Here is a 26,171-nt window from a genome sequence, read left to right on the forward strand (position 1 = left end):
TTGTTATTATTATAGTTGAAAAATTGAAAAAAAAAAATAGATATAGACATTAAATATAAATTACTAAATATATATTTGTAATAATAAGATGATTTAATTTTAAATCTACAGAAAAGAAAAAAAATCATTTCGGTTGCAAAAGGTTTAATTTCCAAAAGGTTTAATTTAATATAAAAATGCTATATAACATTTTATGCTATATAGCATTTTCAAATTAAATGAAAACGTTTGCAACGGAAATGAAATCTTTCGCAACTGCGAATACGATAAGCGATATTTATACCCTCCACCATTCTATGGAGTGTATATTAACTTTGTCTTTATATTATCCACCGGCATCGTTTCAAATTTCGTACTGGAAGATACCAATGGGTACTACAGTATATGGCAAAAAATTTTGTATGCAGGTTCAGATCTTCGTATAGACCCCTATATAACGGTACCTCCCGATATTCGGTATTTTCATGATTTTAGCTACATTATTTACCGGAATTATTTCGAATTTCTTATTTGAAGTTCGAAACGGGTAGTTCAACAAATTTTATATGTAGGTTAACGTCTTCGTATAACCCCCATATAACGGTACCTCCCGATAGTCGATATTTCGACGATTTCAGCAACATAGTTCAAATTTCGTATTGAATGATCTTAATGGGTACTACAACTTATGACAAAAAAATTCGATCTTCGTATAGCCTCCATATGATGTTACCTCCCAATACTCCGTATTTTAATTATTTTTGCGCAATATTCACAAATTTCGAAGATCGTAATGGGCACTACAGCCTATGACAAAAAATTTCGTATGCAGGCCCACGTCTTCGTATAGTCCCCATATAACGGTTTTCATTTATGTGGCAGTTTTCGGATTTTTTATTTTAAAATTTCCTTCGAAATAGCGTAGGGTATTAAAAGTTCGGCCCGGCCGAACTTAGATCCTTTTTTACTTGTTGTTTATTATGATATCGAAAAAAATTGCAAAACTAGTGGATTCTTGCAGGTTTTGGAACAGGCTTATTTTATGAAACAATTTTTCATTTTGTACATACGAATATGTGTATTTAAATAAATAAATTAAAAATGTATCAATAGTGGGATTCTCTTAAGCTATGTTCGCATTGCACTTTTAATCACGTTGGTCTCTCTCAGAATTAGGTACACGAATTAACCCGTTCATACGGCACAATTCGTAATTCATAGTCAAATAATTCCTTTTCTCAAAAATTTTGTTTGTTGATTTTAATGGGAATTTATACGAAAATACATGAAATTCTCACTAATATGAATAGCAGAAATTATTGTTTTTCTACTAAAGATTTATTATATCATTAATTTTACAATTTTCATTTATGTTTTCTACCTATTTTTGTATTTTTTTTTTTATTTTTTAATTCTGGTGGAGAGACATTTGTCAAACTTTCTTTTGCCGATACAAACATTTTGAAAATATTGCCTCTTTTGTTTACAGTTTTCTGAGGAAATTTCAACTCGTGTTCAAAATGCGTACCTCGAATGAGAAAGAAAACAAAATTTACTTTCATTTGAATGTACATACGCCATTCAACATTGTAGTTTTCATTCATAATTTTCAGTCTTCCCAAAAAAAAAATTAAAATTTCATTAAATTTTTCTATTTTGAATTTTTAAATATCATAATTTATTTTTTTCGATAAATGCCTTCATTGGTTAGGCATGGCACACATTTCATCTTAGTTGTAAGAGTGATTTGAATGGAAGAAAGAACAAAAATCTTTGTTCGCTCAGCAAACGTTGTGTTTGGAATTAAGTAGATATTTCTTATGCGGCGTTTCCACTACATTTGATTCGCTCTCTATTCGTTGTTTGACCCTTATGCCATGTTTACGTTAGAACTTTTTGTAGGGTTAACCTACTTTGAGAGGATTTATTTGAAGTAAAAGTAATGGATATGACAATTTAAATCATAGATGCCCAATGTAATAGTATTGGTGAGAGCGACGAAATAACACTGGAAGAAAAGATTTTTCTATTCATTTTATTTAGTCGTCAACGAGATAGCGACGAAAGCACATGTGTGGCGGGTGTCGTCATTTTTTTCTTTTTCTGGGAAATGTAAAATTAATGAATGTACATATTTTAGTAATACTCTTGATAAATGCATTTATTTTAGTAAACTCTTGATGAATTTATATACATTTTAAATTGTTTTTCTTTTTCTTCCCCCTGCAAACAATTCATGTCTTTATGAACAGTTTCAAAATGTTTTTTTAAATTATATTTTTTATTTTTTTAAATGTCTTATAACATATAACACATTTCATATAATCAAAATACTTTTCAAATGACATCATTGACATATCGCAATAATTTTCAGTTTATGTGTTCACTAACAGCAGTCTCGATTACGATTAAATGTAAATGTTACACAGAACTTCTGCCTGTGTAGCTTGTCTCTCCCACTCATATTTCTGCTTTCCTATTGGTTGATTGGCGATCAAACAAAAGAGCGTAAGAATACGTGTGAGTTGAAATTGCTGAAATCAGCCACTACTGGGCATCTATGATTTAAATCCAAATCCAGTGGGTTAACCCTCATATATATAAACGCACTATTAACTAAGAAAAAACTACTTAATTCTTCACACAAAATTTCCTGAGCGAACACTCATGTTTGTACATTGTTCAAATCAAATCACTCTCAGAACAACGAAAAAATATGTCCCATCCCTAACAAATGAGAGCATTTATCGAAAAAATAAATTATGAAATTTTAAAAATTTTTGGGAAGACTGAAAATAATGAATGAAAACTTCAATGTTGAATGGTGTATGTACATTCAAACGAAAGTACATTTTGTTTTCTCTTTCATTCGAGGTACGCATTTTGTCCACTAGTTGAAATTTCCACAAAAACTGCAAACAAAAGAGGCAATATTTTCAAAATGTTTGTATCGGCAGGAAACATTTTTGACAAGTGTCTCTCCAGCAGAATTTAAAAATAGAAAAATACAAAAATATGTTCAAAATGTCAATATTTACACAAAAAGTTGAAAACATGAATGAAAATTGTAAAATTAATGATATAATTATTCTTTGGAAGAAAAAGAATAATTTCTTCTATTCATATTAGTGAGAATTTCATGTATTTTTTATAAATTCCCATTCAAATCAACAAACAAAATTTGTGAAAAAAGGAAGGAAAGGAATTATTTTACTGTGAATTACGAATCGTGCCGTATGAACGGGTTAATTCGTGTGCCTAATTCTGAGAGCGAACAACGTGATTGAAAGTGTAATGAGAACATAGCATTAATTAATCATGGTAGAAGAATACAGGTAGTCGCAACGACGCAGCTGCTGGGGCAATGAACTGTCAAACCGATTTTGGAATTGAAAATGTTGAATGAAAAAATATTGAAATTTGTAAAAATTGTTGAAAAATTTAGATTACAACAACCATCAATTTGGGTCATATAGGAAAATATTTGAAAATATACTTATTTTTGATAAAACATTTTAAAATTTTTGACATATCAATGTTCCCAAACGTTAATGCATCTACCTATATTCTTCTACCATGTTAAATAATGGTCGAACAAGGAATAGAGAGCGAATCACGTGCCAAGTGAACTTATGTGGCGTTTCCACTGCACTTGATTCGCTCTCTATTCGTTGTTTGGCCCTTAACTATGAAAAAACTATCTAATTCTTCACACAAAATTTCCTGAGCGAACACTCATATTTGTACGTTGTTCAAATCAAATCACTCTCAGAACAACGAAAAAATATGTCCCATCCCTAACAAATGAGAGCATTTATCGAAAAAATAAATTATGACATTTAAAAATTAAAAATAGGAAAATTTAATGAAATTTTAAAATTTTTTGGGAAGACTGAAAATTATGAATGAAAACTACAATGTTGAATGGCGTATGTACATTCAAACGAAAGTACATTTTGTTTTCCCTCTCATCCGAGGTGCGCATTTTGTCCACGAGTTGAAATTTCCACAGAAAACTCGAAACAAAAGATGCAATATTTTCAAAATGTTTGTGTCGGCAGAAAAAAAGTATAACAAGTGTCTCTCCAGCAGAATTTGAAAATAGAAAAATACTAAAATATGTCCAAAATGTCAACATTTACACAAAAAGTTAAAAATGAATGAAAATTGTAAAATTAATGATATAATAAATCTTTGGGAGGAAAACAATAATTCTTCTATTCATATTAGTGTGAATTTAATGTATTTTCGTATAAATTCCCCTTTTAAATTAAACAAACAATATTTTTGAAAAAAAGAATTATTTTACTATGAATTACGAATCGTGCCGCATGAACGGGTTAATTCGTGTACGTTATTCTGAGAGCAAACAACGTCATTCAATTTATCGTGTGAACATGCTATTAGCATTACTTCTTTGCTGTTAACCAAAAAATCTGTAACAATGGCAAAACAATAGGGGCGCATGGTAGAAGAATATAGGTAGACGCGTCGACACAGCTGCTGGGACAATGAACTGTCAAATCAATTTTGGAATTGAAAATGTTGAATGAAAAATTATTTAAATTTGTGAAAAATGTTGAAAAACGCGAATTATAATAGCCTCCGAATGACGTAGTATAAGAAAACATATAAAAATCTATTTATATTTGAAAAAAACATTAAATTTTTTTGACATATCAATGCTCCTAAGCGTTGATGCATCTACCTGTATCAGCGTTCGAAAATAAACAGTACACTAACATAGTGTACTGTACCGGAACACAACGATGATCGTAGTGTACCGCAGTCGGAGCGCTAAAAAGTCGTAGTGTACCGCAGTCGGAACACTAAAAATCGTAGTGTACCGGAGTCGGAGCACTAAAAAAACGTAGTGTTCCGCAATCGGTGCATTAAAAAATCGTAGTGTACCGGAGTCGGAGCACTAAAAAAACGTAGTGTTCCGCAATCGGTGCATTAAAAAATCGTAGTGTAGCACATGACCACATTAGAAAATCGAACTGATTTTAAACACTCAGCCATACACTGTAAAATATTTAGTTTTTTACACCAACACTCATTCATTTTTCGGTACCACAAAATAGCAGGTAAATTATTTGCATAATAACCCATTGCAATGCAACCACTAAAATACCCTTTTTCGTGGAAAATTTCAATTTTGAATGGTTAAATACAAATTATTATGACTTCAGATTTGGTCCTTTTTTATTCTTTCTACCTATTCCCATATTTTTCTACTTTCTTCAATCTTGCAACCAATCTAAACATACATGACAAATAAAATAAATCCAGCTTTTATTTTCATAATATTGAATTATGCTAGTAATTTTTGCATTATCAAAATCATAAAACATCTAATTTTTCTCACAAATCGTAATAATGTGGTACACTACCGATACATTATTTTTTTAATGTTCCGCCATGCGGTACACTACGATTTTGTAGTGCTCCGACTGCGGAACACTACGATTTCGTAGTGCTCCGACTGCGGAACACTACGTTTTTTAGTGCTCCGACTGCGGTACAGTACGATTCTTGTTGTGCTCCGGTACAGTATCACTAAAATATTTTTTAATGGTTGTGCTCCGGTACGGTACATTGTCTTAGTGTACCACTCCACCTCGGAACGGTACAGAACACTACGGTACAGTACCATACTGTTTATTTTCGAACGCTGACCTGTATTCTTTTCAAAGACATAGAAGTATAAAGATAGGACAAGACAGAGTAAAATATGACAACCCTGTGAAAAATACCTCTGTTGTTATAGTTACCAATGTTAAGCGATTTAAACCGCTAAGATAGTATGCAATCATTTGGGAAGGTATATGGAATAAAATTTTGAAACCAATATTTTGGATTATCCAAACTTTTATTTGTCATTCTTTCCTATAATTGTGTTCTTTATATTAACATGCCTTTGTCATATGCTGTAATTCAAAGTAGTACAGCCACAAACCATTTGCTCAGAATGCATTTTGTCTAGTCTTTACCATTTTAGGTCTTTGTTCTTTTCAAAGACCTAAAATGGTAAAGACTAGACAAAATGCATTCTGAGCAAATGGTTTGTGGCTATACTACCTTGAATGACAGCTCATGGCATAGGTATGTTAATATAAAAAAACACAATTATAGGAAAGAATGACAAATAAAAGTTTGGATAATCCAAAATATTGGTTTCAAAATTCTATTCCATATACCTTCCCAAATAATTGCATATGGCCTTAGCGGTTGAAATTGCTTAACATTTGTAACTATGTTTTTACGATATCATAACAACAGAGGTCTTTTTCACAGGGTTGCCATATTTTACTCTGTCTTGTCCTATCTTTATACTTCTATGTCTTTGTTCTTTTGCCATGTAGGGGAGGCTACATCAAATATTGGAACCCTTTTCTAAAGTACTCGATTTTGCATTTTTGAAATAAAATTTATTTTCATATTTAACATTTTTACGTGTTACGAGTGGCATATTTTACAAAAATAATAAAAATGTTTCTCTTAAATTGCAATTGGTATGTTGCAGAATTGCAAGAATGTAAAATTTTTTACTATGTTAACCGATTTTCACTTTATAATATAGAAAAAATTAAAAAAATAGTTGATTCTTGCAAGTTCTGGAACAGAAAATATTCTGAAAATGTGTCAAATAAACAAAACAACTTCTAGCATTTGTTTTTAATACATTTGGATTTGCGACTCAAGCTTCGGAGTTGTATTTTTCACATTAAATTAATCTGCCTGTAATTGTGCCATGAGTTCTATTATTTTATGTTAGAATTTGATTTTATATATACTCTGTTCTAGAACCCACTAATAGAATCAACTACCTTTATTTTATTGATATCCTAAAGGAAAAATGTGCTTATCGTAGTACCATTTTTACATTCTTGCAGGTTCTGGAAATGAGCATAGTATTCACAAAACTGGTAATTTCATTTTACAAGCAATATTTTTTTTGAACACAATTTGTGCGTACATTTTCAATTCACGAATAACGAATAGTGCCGTGTGGAAATGTTCGTACTCCTGACAGCGAACAACCTTGTTTGATTACGAGTAGAGACATGACATTATTTAATATCAACAATTTGGGGGTGACTTGGCAACACTGCAAATCGTCGATATCTGATTAACAGCATGTCGAAATCGAGATAAAATTATCGATAGTTTGTTAAAAATCGTTTTTCGATAATAAATAAATAGCTTGTCTTGTCGCCAACACGTCGCACAAAAGTTGTGAATTTTTTCTGGAAATTGTAAAATAATTAAGTAGCAATGGTGGATCTGGATTGTTTGGAATCAGCAAAACCACCTCCGCCTAACGACATGGAGAGTGAAGCTGTCGCAGAGCCATTACTGTCAAACTGCGAAGAGAAAAAACAATTATGTCGCCTTTGTTTACTTGAAAATGATAAAACTGAAAAAGTTATTAACATTTTTGAGGAAGTGCAAATAGATGAGCAAGGTAACAAAACAAAAGGATTGGAAGATGTTCTCTACGATTTATTTCGGATAAAGGTATATCCCATTAGATAATGTATCCTCAATTTTTACTATATATATATATATATATATATATATGTATATAATTGCGTCATCAAAAAGGGGACTCATTCTCTTTGTGGTAGTTTATAAGCAGCTGGGGGAAATGATGGAAGAATACGACAATACAGACTACGTGTATTAAATGTAAAGAAAACCACAGGAATGAAATGTGCGCGCGTAGTTAACAGTATTTATCTTATTAAGTCAAAGAACATGTACGGATTTCCGTACCGGAGTGAATAATCTTTCGAGTCTGCAAAACAGTTTTACTCCAAAAATACCAACAAGAGCTATAAACGATCTGACAAATAATTTTTGAAAATAGAGTGTAGCTTCGTCTGTGTGGCACGTGTTATCCTCCTGTTGAGAATAAATTTTAACAACATCCTCCTCTTCAGATTTTATAAACAAAAAATTACTTCGGCCACGTAACCTATCGTCCACTCCTTGTTTAAAAATTTCCCAATTTTGCCTCTGGATCAAAATCTGCACCAAACAGTGACTTGTTTTTTATGCATTAGCTTTTCAATGTATGCTCCTGTTCCCCAAATGCGGTATTTTGCTTGAATACACATGAAGCTGTGTCAATTTTGCTCGTTTACATACAGCCATTTTCGTTCAGTGGAGGGATAAAACTTCCAATCTTCCTATCTTCAAAATAAGAAATAAGTTAAGTGTTGTCAATCACCAAATAAGTACCAGTTTAAAATACGGAAGAAAATAGTCATCTCTTGTAAAAATGACTATGGCTTGGTACAGAACATTTTGTCTTTTGTGTAGCATGCATCTCTATAGAAGCACAGTCTGAGTTGATATATGCATGTCCGTCCATCTGCCCATAAAATGTTTGTTATAAAAGTACAGGTCGCATTTATTTTCGCATTGGGAAGAAATTTTGAAAAGCTCATTTGTAAAGGACCAACCCCATTTGAATATAGCTCGCATGTATCTTTTCGAGTCTATTTGGCACAAAATATCCGTTTATTGTGCAGCCTAGACGTGTTCCAAATTTGAGTAAAACTGGTTTATCACGATTTCATATATATATATATATATATATATATATATATATATATATATATATATATATATATATATATATATATATATATATATATATATATATATATATATATATATATATATATATATATATATATATATATATATATATATATATATATATATATATATATATGTATATATATATATATATATATATATATATATATATATATATATATATATATATATATATAATCTCTCTCAGCAAAAATGAACCTCCTTCAACATTATTCAGATTGAGATGTAGCACATATGTTATATATAAGTTCCATCCCATTTCAAATTATTAGATCTCTAAAGCCGAAATTCAGTAACGATCATTGTTGGTATTACTTACTCCACACAAAATCCCAATATAAACTTTAACTTGTTATTGATAGATAAGCTAATCCATAGTAGTGTAGTGTACCAAATTGTCCATCCAGTCCGACTTTTGACCTTTCCTTTCTGGGTTTTTCTACCAATGGTGAATTTTGAAATGTTATAACAGATGCAGGATCATCTTTTTTGGTTTTATTATAGCACACTTCTTCTGGAGGCATAAACCTTATGAAGTGCGTTGGTTAGATTTGGCTGGACGGTAAAAAATATAATGTGCAGTATGCGGGTCTGTACTGCATACTGAGCAGAGATTGACTTTTTAATCAAAACTCGCCAAAAAGAATTATAACCATGAAAATCAGGGCAGCCTTAAGCTGCAATAGATTGGTTACATTGTATTAACACTAAGATTTTCTTGATAAACTTCTGGATTAAAGGCTCGCTGATACATCCTCTCGACCATCCTCTCTACATTGCGTTGGCCCTCGCTGGCACTCGTGGTTGGGGTAGTTCTATCTGGCATATAATGATTGTATTAGTTCCACCGTAGCATAACGGCCGGAACAAAAGCAAATCATGACATTGTTCTTTCCGAATAGCTTACTTATGTTTCAGTGGTTTTAATTACACTTTCGTTAGTTTCATAAATATTTTCAATCAACCAATTCTGCCATAATCGGGGCATTGGTAGTGTAAATTAAAAAAAAAAATAACGATATTCCTTAATGAGTATTATCTTTCATTTCAGTATGATCGCTCCTGCAACATTTTGCCACATGTTATTTGCCACCGCTGTTGGGAGATGGTAAATGCCTTTAACAATTTTCGTAAAATTGTACACAAGACTGAAGAAGTTTTACAGAAGAGGCTCGAGCTTATGAAGTCAAATGCATTTCTAGAAGATTTTGAAGACAAAAGACCCGGATTGAATGGAAATCCTGGTTTATTTATTCCCGATGATGATTGTGAAATACAAGAGGTTAACCCTGATGAAGAATGTGAATCGTCAGATGATGATTTTTCTATGGAGTCTGACTCGGATACCGAAGAAATGAATATGCCAGCAAAAGAAATAGACACATTTAATGCGAAGCCTCAGCCAGCTACATTAAATAAAAATGCTGGTGTTCCTAAAACATCAATCGTTAATGAATCGAATCAACCGAAAGATGGATCATCCGTACTAACAGAACATAAGGGTTTAGAGTTTACCATTACCAACACATATCTATGTCAGTATTGTGATATGGCCTTTACAGCACACTCAGAGGCATTGGAGCATGAAACGTTACATGATAGAGCCATGCCTTACATTTGCAATTTCTGTCCCAAAGCTTACAGCAATCGTCAAGCTTTGATACTTCATATCAAAGAATTACATGATCCCGAAAAACCGTACATATGTGCCCTGTGCCGCAAAGGATTCTGTAGAAGATCTGATCTTAAGAAGCATACTATTGTACATACAGGCGTGAGGCCATTTGCTTGCCCTCTTTGCTCGAAAAGCTTTTCCCGCAATACCAATCTCCATAAACATATGCGTATACACAGCAGTATTAAACCGTACGTCTGTCAGCAATGTCCTCGTTCCTTTACTACAGGTACAGAACTTTTGAAACATGCTCGTACACATTCGGAAATCAAGACTTTTAAATGTACAAAATGTCCAGCTACTTACGCTCGCAAGGATAAACTTCAAATACATGAGCAATCTCATCAACGAAAAGAGTTGGAAGCTTTACATAACCAAAGTAAGTCCGCAGCATCTTTTCCAAATATGCAAGCTCAAGATAATTTTGAATTGGCACCTCCATCAAATCCTTACTTGAGTCAAGAGTTAAATCAATTAAATTCAGTCGATGAACAGCAACGTGTGATGATGCAAAATGTAAATTTTGCCCAAAGACCTGTTTTTCCGCAACTACCGGTAACAATACCATCAGTGATTTCTACTCCACAACCACCACCACCGAAGCCGCAAACAACGAAATCATCCCATCCCCGTGTACATCCATGCGATATTTGTGGGAAATCATTTACCCGAGAAAGAGATCTTCATCGACATCAAGCTTTACATTTAGATACTTTGTTTACTTGCAAACAATGCGGACTTGGTTTTAGCCGTCGTGAAAAGCTGGCTCGCCACGAGTTAGAACAACATGGGCCTCAATATCCATGCGATATATGTCGTATAACATTTCATAGAAAGGATGAATTGGATATGCATTTGAAAATGCATGAGCTGCAACAAAATGCTACCAAATCAGCCCAACAAGCAATACTCAATGCAGCTGGCGTTGTACATGCACAATCGATGGAAATGTCTCAAATGCACCATGTCGCTGCTCAACAACCAATGTCAAGTACTGCTGCTACTGTTCCCGTGCCGCCAATACCACCAGCAGTATCTCTACCAGCCCCTGTACGTCCTTCAGCCGCCGACATGTCTTTCTATAGTCAAATGGTGCCAACGATGAATCTCGGATTTTATAGTGAAACACGACCAGAAGATCGCAATGGCATTTAATTAAAGCTGAGTTCTCCCAAACTTAGCAAAATACTTTCGCATACAGAGAAGAAAGAAGCTACCTTACTTCGCTAATGTCAAACTTCAGGTTCAGAATCAAGTATTTAGTTTTATGATTTCTGTATTAATTTGGAATGTACTAATAAAGGCTCATATTGATTTTTGAAGTATTGTATTAAATGCTGTAAATACATGGATTTTATTTATTTCAGAAGCCATTTATTAATTTTGAACACACATAGATCTTTTAAAGAATATTTTGTAAAAAAACAATTACAAATAATTGAATTTCGGCATAAATTGGATATAGAACATCATATAGGTTGCAATAGAACCTAAAATCTTGAGAAAGTAAAAATTATTGTGCTGTTTCTATTTTTTTTTATATTTCTACTTACCCCACTAGCTATGTAACAGTCAATTGTAAAACATCCGAAAGCTTTGAAAATAATTTGCTGATGACATATTTGCAAGGAAAAATGCTGTATCTGTAAAGTTAATAGTTAAAAGAATTTTTGAATGAAGTTTATTGCAAACCATCCGCAACTTCATTTATGATTTTCAATGTACATCGATAGTCCAAAACTTTGTATAATAATTAGATCTGTGGAAATTTGAAATGAAAACTTTTACAAAAGATAGAAATGTCAAATGAAAAATATATTTATATATAAAGGAGATACTTTTCATTTTATATTTTCATAGAACAAGAATCCAATGGTATAATCGCCATATGAAAATAACTCCCGATGTTCAGTATGTCTATGGTTCTTGTAACATTTTTCAACCCAATAGTCCGCAATATTTTGACAAGTTTCACATTTTATATACCTTCCACCATATCATGGAGAAGTCCGCAGATGGACTATATCGGTTCATATTTATGTATAATGAGATTAAACGCCCTACAGACCAATCTCAAAATAAGCGCTTTTATAAATTTGTTATCTATTATAACCTAAATAACGTGTCATTCGATATTTTATGTGGTGTAATTAATATGCATTACCTTACGCGACAAACATAAATTTCCAACACTGTGACGGATACTGTGTAGGGATTGTGGTATCAATTTTGCCTGCAATTAAATAGGATAGTATTATTACAAGTAAAAGTATTAAGCGTTTTAAGTAAGGAACAAATCGATGCATTATCAAATTTATATATAGTTTTTTATAAAGATAGCTGTATACTATTCAGGACTGTAATTACAAACCACAGATTATACAGATTTCGGGGAAATATCATCCAATCAATCAAAAAGCCAAAAGATGCACTGCCAATGTTGAAAAAATGTAATTATTTTTCGTACACAATGCACGTTATGATGACATTTATTAAAATAAACATATTTAACAATTTTTTACAGCTTCTGCGCAGCCCATAGTCTTCATTGAAGCTTCAATTCAAATTTCCATATTAAAATGAATTTCGGAACAAATTCATTGTATAATAAAAACAACGGTTAAAGATGTTCGAAAATGTTAAGGGCTAAGTACATAAGAAGCTTGAAGTCATGGCACGGCCTATTTTGTGACATTTCACAAAGGAATTACAGAGCCGCACAAAAACCCTGCCATGCCCATGCCCTGCCTAGCCATGACTTTAAGCTTTTTATGTATTTGCAGCCTTAATTTGCAGCTATAGTTCCCAAATATACAAAATCTTTATCAATTAATAAAATGACAATAATGATGATTTAGGATTTTTAAAATCATATACACATATGCAGCATCTTACCGTTCGCATGCAGTTTTTTGAAACGACAAGCACTAGAAGTATATTCAATACTGAAGGTAAAAGCAGCGAGCATTCGAATATTTCTAAAAATAAAAATTAGAAAAGTTAATTTGTTTTTAATTATTTTGAGTAACTTGAAAAACATTCTAAATTTTCTTATAACAATTTCATGTCTTTACAAATAATGGAACAAATTAAATAAAGATGTTTTTTTATAACCTCCACCATAGTAGGGAGGGTATATTAAGTTTGTCATTCCTTTTGTAACACCTCGAATAAAATTCTATGTCAATTTAGCGATGTCCGTCCGTCTGTGGAAATCACTCTAGCTTCCGAACGAAATGAAGTAGGTTGATAAAATTGTACTCAAACGTGTTTATGTCTGCAGGACTTTTAGTATTGAAAATGGGTCATGTAGTTCCACGTTTTTGTATAGCTCCCATATAATGGTACCTCCCTTTTTTAAGGTATTTTGGTGAAATTTGGTATTTAAAGTTCGTAATGGATAGTACAGCCTAAGACAGAAAATTGTCTGCGCAGGTCCACGTCTTCGTATGGCCCTCATATAATAGTACCTCTCGATATTCAGTATTTTTATGACTTTAGCGACACTATTCACCGGAATTGTTTCAAATTTGGTGTTTTACGTTCGTAATGAATACTACAGACTGAGACAGAAAATTATCTGTGCAGGTCCACGTTTTGGTGTAGCCCCGACATAACTCCCCCTCCATACTCGGTATTTTGACGATTTTAGCCACCAGTATCATTTATATACCAGTACCGGTATTTTTAAGATTTTAACAGAAAATTCAACGGATTTTATTTTTTTGAAAATTACCAAATTCGTTCCCAATGATGGAGGGTATTCAAAGATCGGCCCGGCCGAACTTACAGCGTTTTTACTTGTTATATTTAACAACTGCCTTAACATTTAATCAGTGATTGCAAAACTTTTCCTCTTAATCAAATATTTTTGTTCTTACCATGTAATTCGAATTTAGCATAAATCACCCAATATGACCAATAACAATCGGATAAAATCTTGACGTAGGTTGCAACAAATATTGCGAGTATAGAAACGGGCATAGATCTTGACACCAAAACAGACGTTTCATATATGTCTTCGTACACTTTTGCCCACTGTGTCAAATCGTTATAAATGAAATTCTCGAAAAACTTAAGCTGGACTTTTTTGGTGCCATTAGCATATTGTTGTATCTTTTGATTTAATTGCAACAATTTCATTCTGATAAGCTCCAGGTACATGACAAGTTGCGGAATACGACAACGACAAACGAAAATGCTCGGCGTATATGAAGAGAAAAACACCAACCAATCGCGTTTTTTGCGAATCTGCACTAAATAATTGATCTCAATTGCAACCGTCAACACAAGAGAAAATCCCAAATAACAAAATAATTTCCAATAGGTTCGCCGTATGGTCTCTAATGGACGGGAAGATTTAAACCACGATTTATTTAGTTTATAGTATAAGTGAAAAAATTCGCAAACATGTTGCCCAGTTATTATGGTCTCCAACAATGTCAATAGATGAACAGCAAATAAGACCACAAACTTCAATATATCGTAAAACTTTCCAAAGTTATCGTGGTACGGTGGATCATATTTATATTGCAAAATCATAATTATTAAAAATGCTATAATCAACAAATGAATCACTAGTAATTTGACAGGCCTAAGTCTTTGCCATTTAGGCGAAACTTTATACGAAATATAAGTTGAAAGTCCCATATAATAGAAGACATGTAGCAGAATTCTCAAAGGATTACACAATATTTTATATTTCATTATTAAATAACAGCGTTTTAATGTGTGCACTTTTAAGGTATTATACGAAACTAAAAGCAGTAGAAGGAAATCATATGTATTTGTATTGCACTAACTTCACAAGAAGCCATCAATTAATCCAGACATGCACAGGGCAAATATTCTTTGTTAGCCAGCGCGTATGTATGAGAGAGAAATTTTACTCTCGCAATAATTATGAAATTAAAAATTAGTATTTCTGATAGTTTTTCTTTAATCATTGTTTTTCATTTAATCATTCAGTACGTTGTAAAACACCTTTAAAACCATAAAATCCCAGATATGAGGCAGTACGAACCAGGATTTTTTTCGATCATTGTATCTGATTTTAGGTATCAATTGCATACGATTAATATTAAGCGATAGCCTTAAAAGTATTTATAATCGAACAGTGCCTTAAAATACTGTTTTTATTGACTAAAAAAGGAATTCGGGCAGAGCCTTTGCTTTGAGGCTATACCAAAACCTGGATCAAACTTGGAAGTTGTATGAACTGAAAAACCCATTAAAATGTAATGAGAACGAACTATCTTCTGCTTGACCCATTTCAAAGTAATGATTAACTTAAGCATAGGGAGTGGGTGTTCGACTACAAGACCGAATTTTACAAATCGGAGACCTGGAGACGGGAAACTAAGAAGAACATTATGATAAAAGACGTAAAACTTGAAACAGCCCTTAATGTTCATAACCGCGGAGCAGTGTGTAGGGTGTTAGACTTAGATCAAAAGATTCAATACGGGCGGAGCAAAAAAGGGCTTTTGGGTAAAATGAGACATTAATTCTTAAAATAAAGCCGGACCGAACATTTAATACCCTCCATCATTAGAAACAAACTAGCAAAATGTTAAAAAAAATCCGTTGAAAAATATCGCTATAATTCTAAAAAATTCCGAATATCAGGTGTTACAGTTATATGTGGTTATACGAAAATGTGGACCTCTACAGCCAATTCTCTGCTGGGCGGCCCCTATTACGAACTTGAAATACCAAGTTTTGAGATGTTGAAAAATGTAGCTAAAATCATCAAAGTACCTAATATTTGAAGGTACAGTTACTTATTTACAGTTGGACCTATATTTACTGGGAAAACGAACTGCCAATTTACAGAACACTCCTTTGAAATTGCGACTAAAAAAACTTTAATCTGCCGCTGTAGTACAGCGCATTTTCAATACCAGAAGGCCTGCAAGCCTGCAAAACACATCTGGGCAAAATTATTGAAACATTTCGTCCGGAAGCTAGAGTGACCTTGTTAAGGGAAGTCCTTAATGGAAGTTTTTGTTGGGTCTATACAATTATATGAGGGCTAAATCCAAAATTCGGCCAGGTTTCAAAATGTATTTTTAAAGTCAACAATATGTGACCCCTTTGTTATGTTCATTCGTTGTGTTGTTAACAATGACTGAATAGAGGAAAGTAAAAATACATGTGAATTGACTTCAACTTTTAGGTAAAGGCGTGTGCAGGAATGCGGTAATCATCATTTAGTCATAAAGAAAGTATTATGAAAATTTTGTAGACAAAGTAAAATGAAATTAAAGGTGCTTTACTTTAATAGGTTAGCGTAAATTTACTTGCATCCACCATTCAGTCGAATATTTGATAAGTTTATATATATATACTTTGTAGGGTCTAAAATGGATGTTTTGAGGTTTTACAAATGAAATGACAAACTTTATATATACTCCTTACTATAATGGAGTGTATAAAAAAGGAAAATATTCGTGATTTCATGAGACAACAAAACAATATTTTTTAATAAAAGTATCACGAAAACGGGGCCATGTGGTACCTAATTCGTAATACAAAAATCGAATTCTAAACAAATCCTTTAGAGGTTGTGGTTAAAATTTCTAGATAGCAATTATCCGAATGCACGGCTATATGAGGAAATATAACAATGTGGACTTATTTAGGGTCTCTGGCGAATGTTTGGAGGTGTTACAAACGGAATAACAAATCTCATATACACTAACGTCCCGACTTGCGTCATTAATGGGTCGAAAAAAGGCGACGCAACTCGAGTCCCATTTTTCCATATTGTGACGTGCCTGGTATGGATTATATCGACCTTTTCCTTCACTTTATATGAAATAGGCGATAATTTTTAAAAAATATTAAAATGTGCCTGAGGTACCAGATATAATCTACCGAAGTATTCCATTTTTATACTTCATCTAATAGAAATAAAAAATATTGGGCAAAATTACAAGAAAAATCCAATTTTATGCGCAATCATAAATTCTGATAAATTTCATATTCATATCAGGCTTCTTGTTCATAGAAATATTTAGTCAAAGCAAATTGTAAAAATTTGAAAATTGTGAGCTTTTGTGGGTGAGGTACCAGAAGGGGTTCGCAGATATATATCAACTTCACAACAGATCTTGTGTTAACAAAAATGTTTGTTTGTATGAAATCTGAAGAGAGTTGGATACTTATTTCGCTTTCGCCCTTGGCGTTTTTCAAAATATTGAACCTCATGTGGGGGAGATATCAGAAGGAATGGGACGATCTCTACCTTCTTTATAACAGATCCGGTGTTGATAGAAATACTCAGACGTGCCAAGTCTAAGTGGAATCGGATGTTAATTTCGCGTCTTATGAGCTTAATGCATATTCGAAATTCCGATATTTTGTGGGGGAGGTATTTGAAGGAGTGGACCGATATACTATATTTTAACACCGGATCTTTGGTTTATAAAAATATTGGGTAGACAATCGGACTCTTACATCACATTTTATAAGAGTTGTAATTATTCAAAATTTTGACCCTTTGTGTGGGAGGTACTTGATGGAGTGGACCGATATTGTCCATTTTCGCACCTGACCTAGCACTAATGCAAATATTAGTATTTGCAAAGTTGAAGCAAAATCGGATTATCGTTTCTCTTTCTGTGCAGAAAATATATATTTTTGAAATTCCGAACTCGATCTAAGTTTGACAAAAATATTAATATGTACCAAGTTTGGACGAAATCGAATATTACCTTCGAAAGTTATCGTGACCTCATCTCACAGTATCTCACGATAAACGGTAGAAAATTGTCTATGCAGATTTACATTTTTAATGTTGTCGATTAATTTTAGCATTGGCCATTTATGTACACCCTTTGTGGTGGAATTACAAGGGAGAATAGAATTATATATATCGCATACTATTCGGAGTTTGATTAACATCGGTCATTGATTTCACATTTTTCGAGAGTTATTATTCAATCTTGACCTTTTGTGGGGAACGAACACTAATGAGTGGGTCAATGTTATTCATTGTCGTACCTGGACTAGGCTTGATTAATTATTAAATCGTGGAAAGTTTGTACTATTTCGGGTATTTTTATTTAGGAAAAATGTTAACCCTTGTGATAACAAACTCCATCAGAATTTAACAACAATATTGCAATGTTCCATATTGTATGCCGGACGGATATTTCTAGATCGACACCAAATATTCTGACATGGACGTTGCCAAAGAGATGTAGAATATAAGACCGCCCATACTATATAGACATTTTTAATGCATTTGAACTCTCGACAATTGCTTTAACATTTAGTATTTTCTACAAATGGTTGTCTGGTTGTTTTGTTATTTGTACGTTTATGTTATTCAAGTCAAAACTAATTGTCAACATAACTTTTTAGTTTCTATAACAACAATGTTGTTATTGTAAAATGTTAGTTGTTGTAGCTGATGCATTTTAAACGTATTTCCAAATTGAGAGAAAGAAGGGAATCGAGAACGACGATAATGGGATTTAACAATTTCACAAAGGCGACGCAACTCAAAAGTCAACGACGCAAGTCGAAACGAAACAAATCAGATCTACGCATGTCGGGCCCAGCATACCATCGTTTGTATGGTGGAGGGTATACAGTTGTGCGTAACTGGAAATATGCAAATATGTCTGCATCACATCCCACATCTGTATATAACAACATCTCATCAAGAAAACATCTGTTATTTGATATATTTATATTTTTACTCTCATCAATAGTTGCCGTTTGAAAGTAGAAATGATAATTTTGTAAATACGGAAAAGTAGAATCAAAATATATTCAAAAATTTTAGATAGCTTTATCTTACCATGTATTTCGAATTTAGCATATATCATCCAATATGACCAATAACAATCGGATAGTATCTTGATGTAGGTTGCAACAAATATTGCTAAAATAGAAAGTGGCATTGATTTTGCCACTAAATGAGTCAGTTCGTGGATATCATCGTATTGTTTCGCCCACTGTGTCAAATCACTACGGATGAACTCCTCGAAGAATACCATTTGAACTTTTTTTGTGCCTTTGGCAGATTGTAATATCTTCAGATTCAGTTGCGACAATTCCACCCGAATAAGCTCCATGTACATGACAAGTTGAAGAATACGACAACGACAAATAAAAATACTTGGCGTATATGAACAGAAAAATACCAACCATTCGGTTTTTTTGCGAATCTGTATTATATAATTCACCTCAATGGAAACGGTCAACACGACAGAAAAACCGAAATAGAAAAATAATTTCCAATACGTTCTTAATCCTGTTTTCCAAAGGACAGATTGCTTAGACCACTTCGTATAGAGTTTATTGTATAGACGAAAAAAATTGTAAACGTTTTCCCCAGTTACTATGGCCTCAAAAACTGTCATCAAATGGACCAGAAAGATAACCACAAACTTTAGAATATCGAAAAATTTGCCAAAGTTATTATGATACTGTGGTTCGAATTTATATCGGAAAATCGTTATCATTATAACACTAATAATTAGCAAGTGCACCAGATACAGTTTGACAAGTTTCAATTTTTGTCAGTTGGGCGGTATTTGATGTGAAACACAAGTTGACAGTCCCATATAATGGAAGATTCGCAAAAGAATCCATAATGGATTTTGGTTTATTCGAAGGTCATTTTTAAAGTTCATAATTAAATATCAGCGAGTTATTGTGTGTACTTCGAAATGCCTATGAGAAAACTAAACTATGGAACTCATGAGTGAGTAATGCATTAAAAAGAACGCATTAATCATGTCCTAAATTAAAAATGAGGTCGAAGTGTCACGAGTGAAATATTATAAAAATATAAAATAGAAATACATCAAACTTTATTAAACAATGTGCAACAAAGGGCAATGTGGAATGCGTCATTTCTTGCTGCACGGCGTATCTAAACAACAACCTCGTCTGATGTCCTATCGCGGAATCGTGACATGAAATAATGCGTTCATTCTGCCTCCATCATCGATTAACAACAAATAACGCTTGATATGAAATTAAGGATAGAGCAATAATTTTGTCATAGCTTTTAAAATATACAGTTTTAAGGTCAGCCTTAAGGTCATAGCTGAACAAACGTGCCACGCGTTATTTCATGTCATGAGTTATCAATAGCAACGCGGAGATGGCTTTACCAACACAAAACTTCTACTTGTTGCTCATTTTTTTATACCATCCACCATACATAGTATGGAGGGTATATTAAGTTCGTCATTCCGTTTGTAACTCATCAAAATAAACCTTTTAGACATAACAAAGTATATATATTCTTGATCAGCGTAAAATTCTAAGACGATTTAGCCCTTTCCCTCCGTCCTAGATTCAAAACGAATAAAGATAGAAATCCAAAATTTTGCACAGATCAGTCTTTTGTGTACAGGGAGGTAAAGTTCGAAGATGGGCTACATCGGTCCACGATATCGTATAGCCCCATATAATCCCCTGATATTCGGTATTTTAATGAATTTAGCCACGGTCTTCAATGCAATTGTCTGAAAATCCACAGAAGGAGTTTTTTCTGAGTACTTTATCCTCTGAAAGAGAATTGTTTATACAGGTCCACGATATCGTATAGCCCCAATACACAATATCGTATAGCCCCCATATTCTGTATTTTGATGATTTTAGCCACATTTCCCAATGGAATTATCTGAAAACCTATACAAGAAGTTACTTCTATGTATTTTACTCTCTGGAAGAGAATTGGATATCGTGGACCTATATACCACGATATCGTATAGCCTCCATACAACGGTAATCCCCCCCTTATATTCGGTATTTTCATGATTTTAGCCACATTTTTCAATGAAATAGTCTGAAAATAAACATTAGGAGTTCCTTTTGAGTACTTTACCCCCTGGGAGAGCATTGTCTATATAACTCCACGATATAGTATAGCCCACATACAACGGTACCCCCGATATACAATATTTTGAGATTTTAGGAACATTTTTCACCGGAGTTGGTTCAAATTTCGTACATAGAATTCGTAATGGGTACTATAGCCTATGATATAAAATTGCGTACGCAGGCCTCAATATAACGGTACATCCCAATATCCGTTATTTTGACGATTTTAGCGACATTTTTTACCGGAGTTGTTTCAAATTTCGTATTTAGAGTTCGTAATGGCAACTACAGTCTATGACAGAAAATTTTCTATGCAGGTTCTTCGTATAGGCCCCATATATCAGTACCGCCCTATATTCGGTACTAGCTAAACCCGGTGCGCTTCGCTACCCCTTTTGATTTTTTATGCATTGTAAATTTTATATACGAATATTTGTTGGTTAAAAAAAAAAACAAATTCAAAAATATATAAAAAACCTAATTATTGTAGTATATTTATGCGTACAAAAACAAATACCTCGGTCTACCAACGCGTGAATATGCTAGGAACAGCTGACCATGATAAAAAAAGAAAGGAACATGCCAAATTTAGTCCGCATACACGAAGGGGTTGTCCTTGGGATTGTTTAATATTATAGCAAATATGTCAAGCGCGCTGGAAACTGCAATCTTTTGAAGTTGAGTGGCATTTCTGTTGCAATTAGAGAATTCGAGGAAGCAACATACATCCCCGTAATAATCCGTTCCTCAATAAGATTGTTGTGTCCTTTTTTACTGTTAGCCTTATACCATTGCAAAGGCTTTGTGGGTCAATGCTTCTTAATAAAATAATATCCCTACTGCACCGATTTCAATACAATTTGAAAAAAATTACTTTTACACCAAATTCCGTCAAACCATCCATATTTCATTGAAATATGGATTTAGTGTTTAGTGCATCAAGCTATATCTAAATCTTAACAGATTTCAAATTAATTTGTCAAATTTATTATTGTAACCAAATTCCGCCACACATACTGAATTTCATTGGAATCGGACATACATATCGTGTTTGGTGCATAACATACATGAAATCATGAAACCTCAACCGATTTCAATATAATTTGGCAATTTTTGTTTGTATCAAATTTCGTCTCTCTGTCCGAATTTCATTGGAATCGGACATATGTATGGTGTTGGTGCATCAAATAGTTGAGATCGGCCGAAAATATATATGGGAGCTATATCCAAATCGGAACCGATTTCAATATAATTTGAAAAATTTATTTTCGGATCAAATCCCATTACGCATTCCAAATTTCATTGGAATCGAACATAAACATCGTGTTTGTTGCATCAAATATGTGAGATCGGCCGAAAATATATATGGGAACTATATCCAAATCTTTACCGATTTCAATATAATTTTGCAAATTTAATTTTGGACCAAATTTAATCACTCAAGTCGAATTTCATTGGAATCGGGCATACATATCGCGTTTGGTGCATCAAATATGTAAAATCGGCCGAAAATGTATATGGGGGATACATCCAAATCTGAACCGATTTCAATATAATTTTACAAATTTATTTTCAGATCAAATCCCGTCACACATTCCAAATTTCATTGGAATCGAACAGACATATCGTGTTTGGCGTATCAAATAAAAGAAATCGGTCGAAAATATATTTGGCAGCTATATCCAAATCTGAACCGATTTCAATATAATTTGGCAAATTTATTTTTGTTCCAAATTCCGTTACGTATTCCAAATTTGGAGACTGTATCTGCAATCGATCAATAGATATGTGCATATAAAATCTAAATTTTTGGGAGGTACCTCCGATTCTGATGCTATATCTACAGTTCCAAGTGGAATTTCAAAAATATATCAGTCTATCAATTACAAACAAACATACAAACATTTTCCTGTTTTATAGATATGGATGATTTTAGTAGCTACATCATTCACCGGATTTTTTTCAAGTTTCGTATTTGAATGTTGTAATGGCAATGGTTGCTTGTGCAGGTCCACGTCCTTGTATAGATTTATATTCGGTATTTTTAAGATTTTAAGGGAATTTATAGCGCACGTTTTATTTATTTATTTATTTATTTTTTTTTTTTTTTTTTGAAAATTTTCAAATTTGTTCCAAATGGTGGAGGGTATTCTAAGTTCGGCCCTGCCGTACTTACTGCTTTTTTACGTGTTTTTTTATCGCCTTTACACTTTTAAGGCAACAACACTTTGCCTTTTCAGATCTTCTCTTTGCCAGTGGCGTATGTACCACGCTAACCTTAGCAGAAACAAACGCACCACACGTTTCGAAACAACGACCACAAAGACAATTTAAAATTTCGCCCAATACCTAATCACCCAAAACCAAATTTAGTACTTTTCGTACAATTATAGTACACATTTCGAAACCACCTCTATATCTGAATTCAAGGTACCAAAAGAGACCTCAATATTAAGTTTGAGGATTCCAGTCCAATCACTTCTCCCAATACCAAATTTATAAGGACAATGGGAAAACGAGAAGTGGTTGGTATCTATTGCGAACATCAAATACCAAAGAGTTTCGTTGAAAAATGTGTCTAAAATCATATTTCACAAGAGGTGAAACCCCTCTAAACGTCGAATTTTAAAGTTTCGTTAGAAAATGACGAAAACGTTGGATCATTTCGATTACTAATCATAAAAGACACTATGAAAACTTTTATAACAAATTCCAAAAAAATATGGGCTGTATCCTTTTCTCAAACGACAGAGATTATTAAATCCACTAGGGCCGCAAACACAACATTTACAATTAAATTCTTTGAAATATTTAAACATATCTTACCATTTATTTTAAATTTTGCATAATTCACCCAATACGCCCAATAGCAGTCTGACAGAATTTTGATATAGGCTGCTATGAACACTACCAACGGAGAGATGGGCATTGATTTCGAGAGCGAATGACTCATTTCAAAAATGTCTTCGTATCGCTTCATCCACTGTGGTAAAACGTTGCAAATAAATTTCTCATAAAATTTCATTTGTACCTTGCCGGTGCCCTTGGCTGATTGTAGAAGTTCACGATTCAGTTGTTCCAGTTCCACCCTAATAAGCTCCAAAGACAATATAAATTGTAATAGACGGCAGCGACATATAAACACACATGGCGTATAAGAAGTAAAATAAACCAACCAATCATCCTTATCGAGAACCTGCATTAAATAGGTTATCTCCACCGATAGAATAAAGGCAATTGAACCTCCTAAATATGAAAATAATTTCCAATATAGCTTCATTTCAGACTTCCAATGATGGTCTGTGGACGATTTTAGATGGATTTTCGAATAAATTTGAAAAAAACCATTCGTATATCCACCGGCTATCACAGATTCACATAGTATCACTAGATGTGCAGCGATGACAACACCCAATTTGAGTTTATCATTAAATTTTCCAAAATTATCACCATACGGCGGATCGTAGTTATATATTGAAATTGCAATTATCACAAAAAATATTATAAATATATTTAAAATACAGAACTTTGCTCTTTTAACTTTTTCAAATGTAGTGCAACAGTGCTGACGTCCGTCAAATATTGATAGACCCATGACGTAAAACATTCGCAGAGGTATTCGTAGGGGAGTTTGTAAATCAAGCTTTTGGAATAACGTTTTGTTGGTTTCCATAATTGGTTTTCTAATTTCAATTTTAAATTAAATAATCGTTAAACACTTCTCGGAGAACACTAAGTAAAAAATTGAGACAGACATCGAAAATAGCTTTGGCCACTATTGTTGCAAATCCTCCCCCAAAGGACCTATAATTAATTGCAGTATATTTATTTTCTATGGGAAAAGATGGCATGTAACGATTACACAGCGAAAACAACACGCGCCACAGCCAATGTAAACTAAAAATTGGTTATTAAAGTTAATGTTTTCTGTTACATATAAATATTGTCAACGATTGGGTTGTTTCGCTATCTTGGGCTTCTAACTTGTGTCAATACTTAAAATAAATGTCTAGGATTATATAAATGCTGTGTTTACACGTACTTTTTCCATGATAACCGATAGGGAAAAGGACCAAATTCGGCCGAAGTCAATTATATGACAACCTACATCACTGCGCAACAAATTACTTAGACATTTTTGCAAAATAAATAATGCCAAATATAATTGTTATTGGATGCGGATTACATATTTAATTTGAAATCGGATGGAATGTGCATAGGAGCTACAGTTATATCTGGAAGAATTGTCACCAAACCTGACACTAATTCGATTCGGTGAGCTAAAATAAATTTTGTTCAGGACGATATTACGTACTTGATGCACAATAAACATAAAATCTGATAATATGTAATAATAACAGGTTCAACTGTGTAAAATTTTATCTCAACTGAAGATGGACGATAACAGGCTGACGGACTTGCTTGAACCGTTGCAGAATGTGATTCTATGTAGATCGCTAAAAACACATTTGAATACATTTTACCTCTTAGAAACAATTACAATGTACAACCAAATTGAATTATTTAAATTAAAAATCCAGCTGATTATGAAAATAGAGATAGAAATAAAACACACGAGTATCTGTGTTTTGAATGTTTGTATCTCAAATTAACCAAAATGGAGGGTGCAAGTTTCCTCTCTACCATATTTTTGGAATTTTCGGATAAAGATTCCTTAAATTTCCAATGTAATTTTCTTAAAAACTATTAAAATTAGATATATATTTTGTTTTGAGATTTATGGTGAAACTAGCTGAAACCGATGCGCTTCGCTACCCGTTTTGATTTTATATGCATTCTAAATTTTGTATACGAGTACTTTGTGGTTTAAAAAAAAAATAATAATAATAAAACAAATTGAAGAATTTAAAAAACATATTTATTTTAATACCTTAATGTGTAAACAAACAAATCGCTCGATCTAACAACACGTGAACATACCAGGAACAGCTGACCACGAGAAAAGCAGGAATATGCGAAATTTAGTCTGCATACACAAAGAGTTTGTCCTTTGGATATATTAATGTTATAGCAA

General features: G+C 33.0%; 2 protein-coding genes across 10 annotated transcripts; one reads left to right on the forward strand and one right to left on the reverse strand.

Moving 5' to 3' along the window:
* Positions 1 to 7,169: 7,169 nt before the first annotated feature.
* On the forward strand, positions 7,170 to 11,629 carry LOC101897280 (zinc finger protein 271). Of its 2 annotated transcripts, none has more exons than XM_005180663.4 (2): positions 7,170 to 7,500; positions 9,662 to 11,629. In XM_005180663.4, the coding sequence occupies exons 1-2, from the start codon at positions 7,258 to 7,260 to the stop codon at positions 11,438 to 11,440; spliced, it is 2,022 nt and encodes a 673-aa protein (XP_005180720.1). In that variant the 5' UTR covers positions 7,170 to 7,257; the 3' UTR covers positions 11,441 to 11,629. The 2 variants fall into 2 exon arrangements, with proteins under 2 accessions (XP_005180720.1, XP_011291335.1); XM_011293033.3 differs by having other exon boundaries at positions 7,305 to 7,447.
* Positions 11,621 to 24,846, reverse strand: LOC105261644 (gustatory receptor 8a-like). 8 transcript variants are annotated; one of them, XR_009343357.1, is made up of 6 exons: positions 23,963 to 24,846; positions 13,181 to 13,263; positions 12,450 to 12,518; positions 11,988 to 12,044; positions 11,839 to 11,928; positions 11,621 to 11,775 (listed from the first exon to the last, which is right to left on the reverse strand). XR_009343357.1 is itself a non-coding variant. In XM_020035756.2 (6 exons), the coding sequence occupies exons 1-6, from the start codon at positions 19,448 to 19,450 to the stop codon at positions 11,714 to 11,716; spliced, it is 585 nt and encodes a 194-aa protein (XP_019891315.1). In that variant the 5' UTR covers positions 19,451 to 19,741; the 3' UTR covers positions 11,621 to 11,713. The 8 variants fall into 8 exon arrangements, 7 of the variants coding, with proteins under 7 accessions (XP_019891315.1, XP_058984082.1, XP_058984081.1 ...); XM_020035756.2 differs by lacking the exons at positions 11,988 to 12,044; positions 23,963 to 24,846 and adding exons at positions 19,098 to 19,368; positions 19,448 to 19,741 and having other exon boundaries at positions 11,621 to 11,782; XM_059128099.1 differs by lacking the exon at positions 11,988 to 12,044 and having other exon boundaries at positions 23,963 to 24,843.
* Positions 24,847 to 26,171: the final 1,325 nt, after the last annotated feature.

Source organism: Musca domestica, unplaced genomic scaffold, assembly GCF_030504385.1.
Source record: "Musca domestica strain aabys unplaced genomic scaffold, Musca_domestica.polishedcontigs.V.1.1 5, whole genome shotgun sequence".
Classification (NCBI taxonomy): Eukaryota; Metazoa; Arthropoda; class Insecta; order Diptera; family Muscidae; genus Musca; species Musca domestica.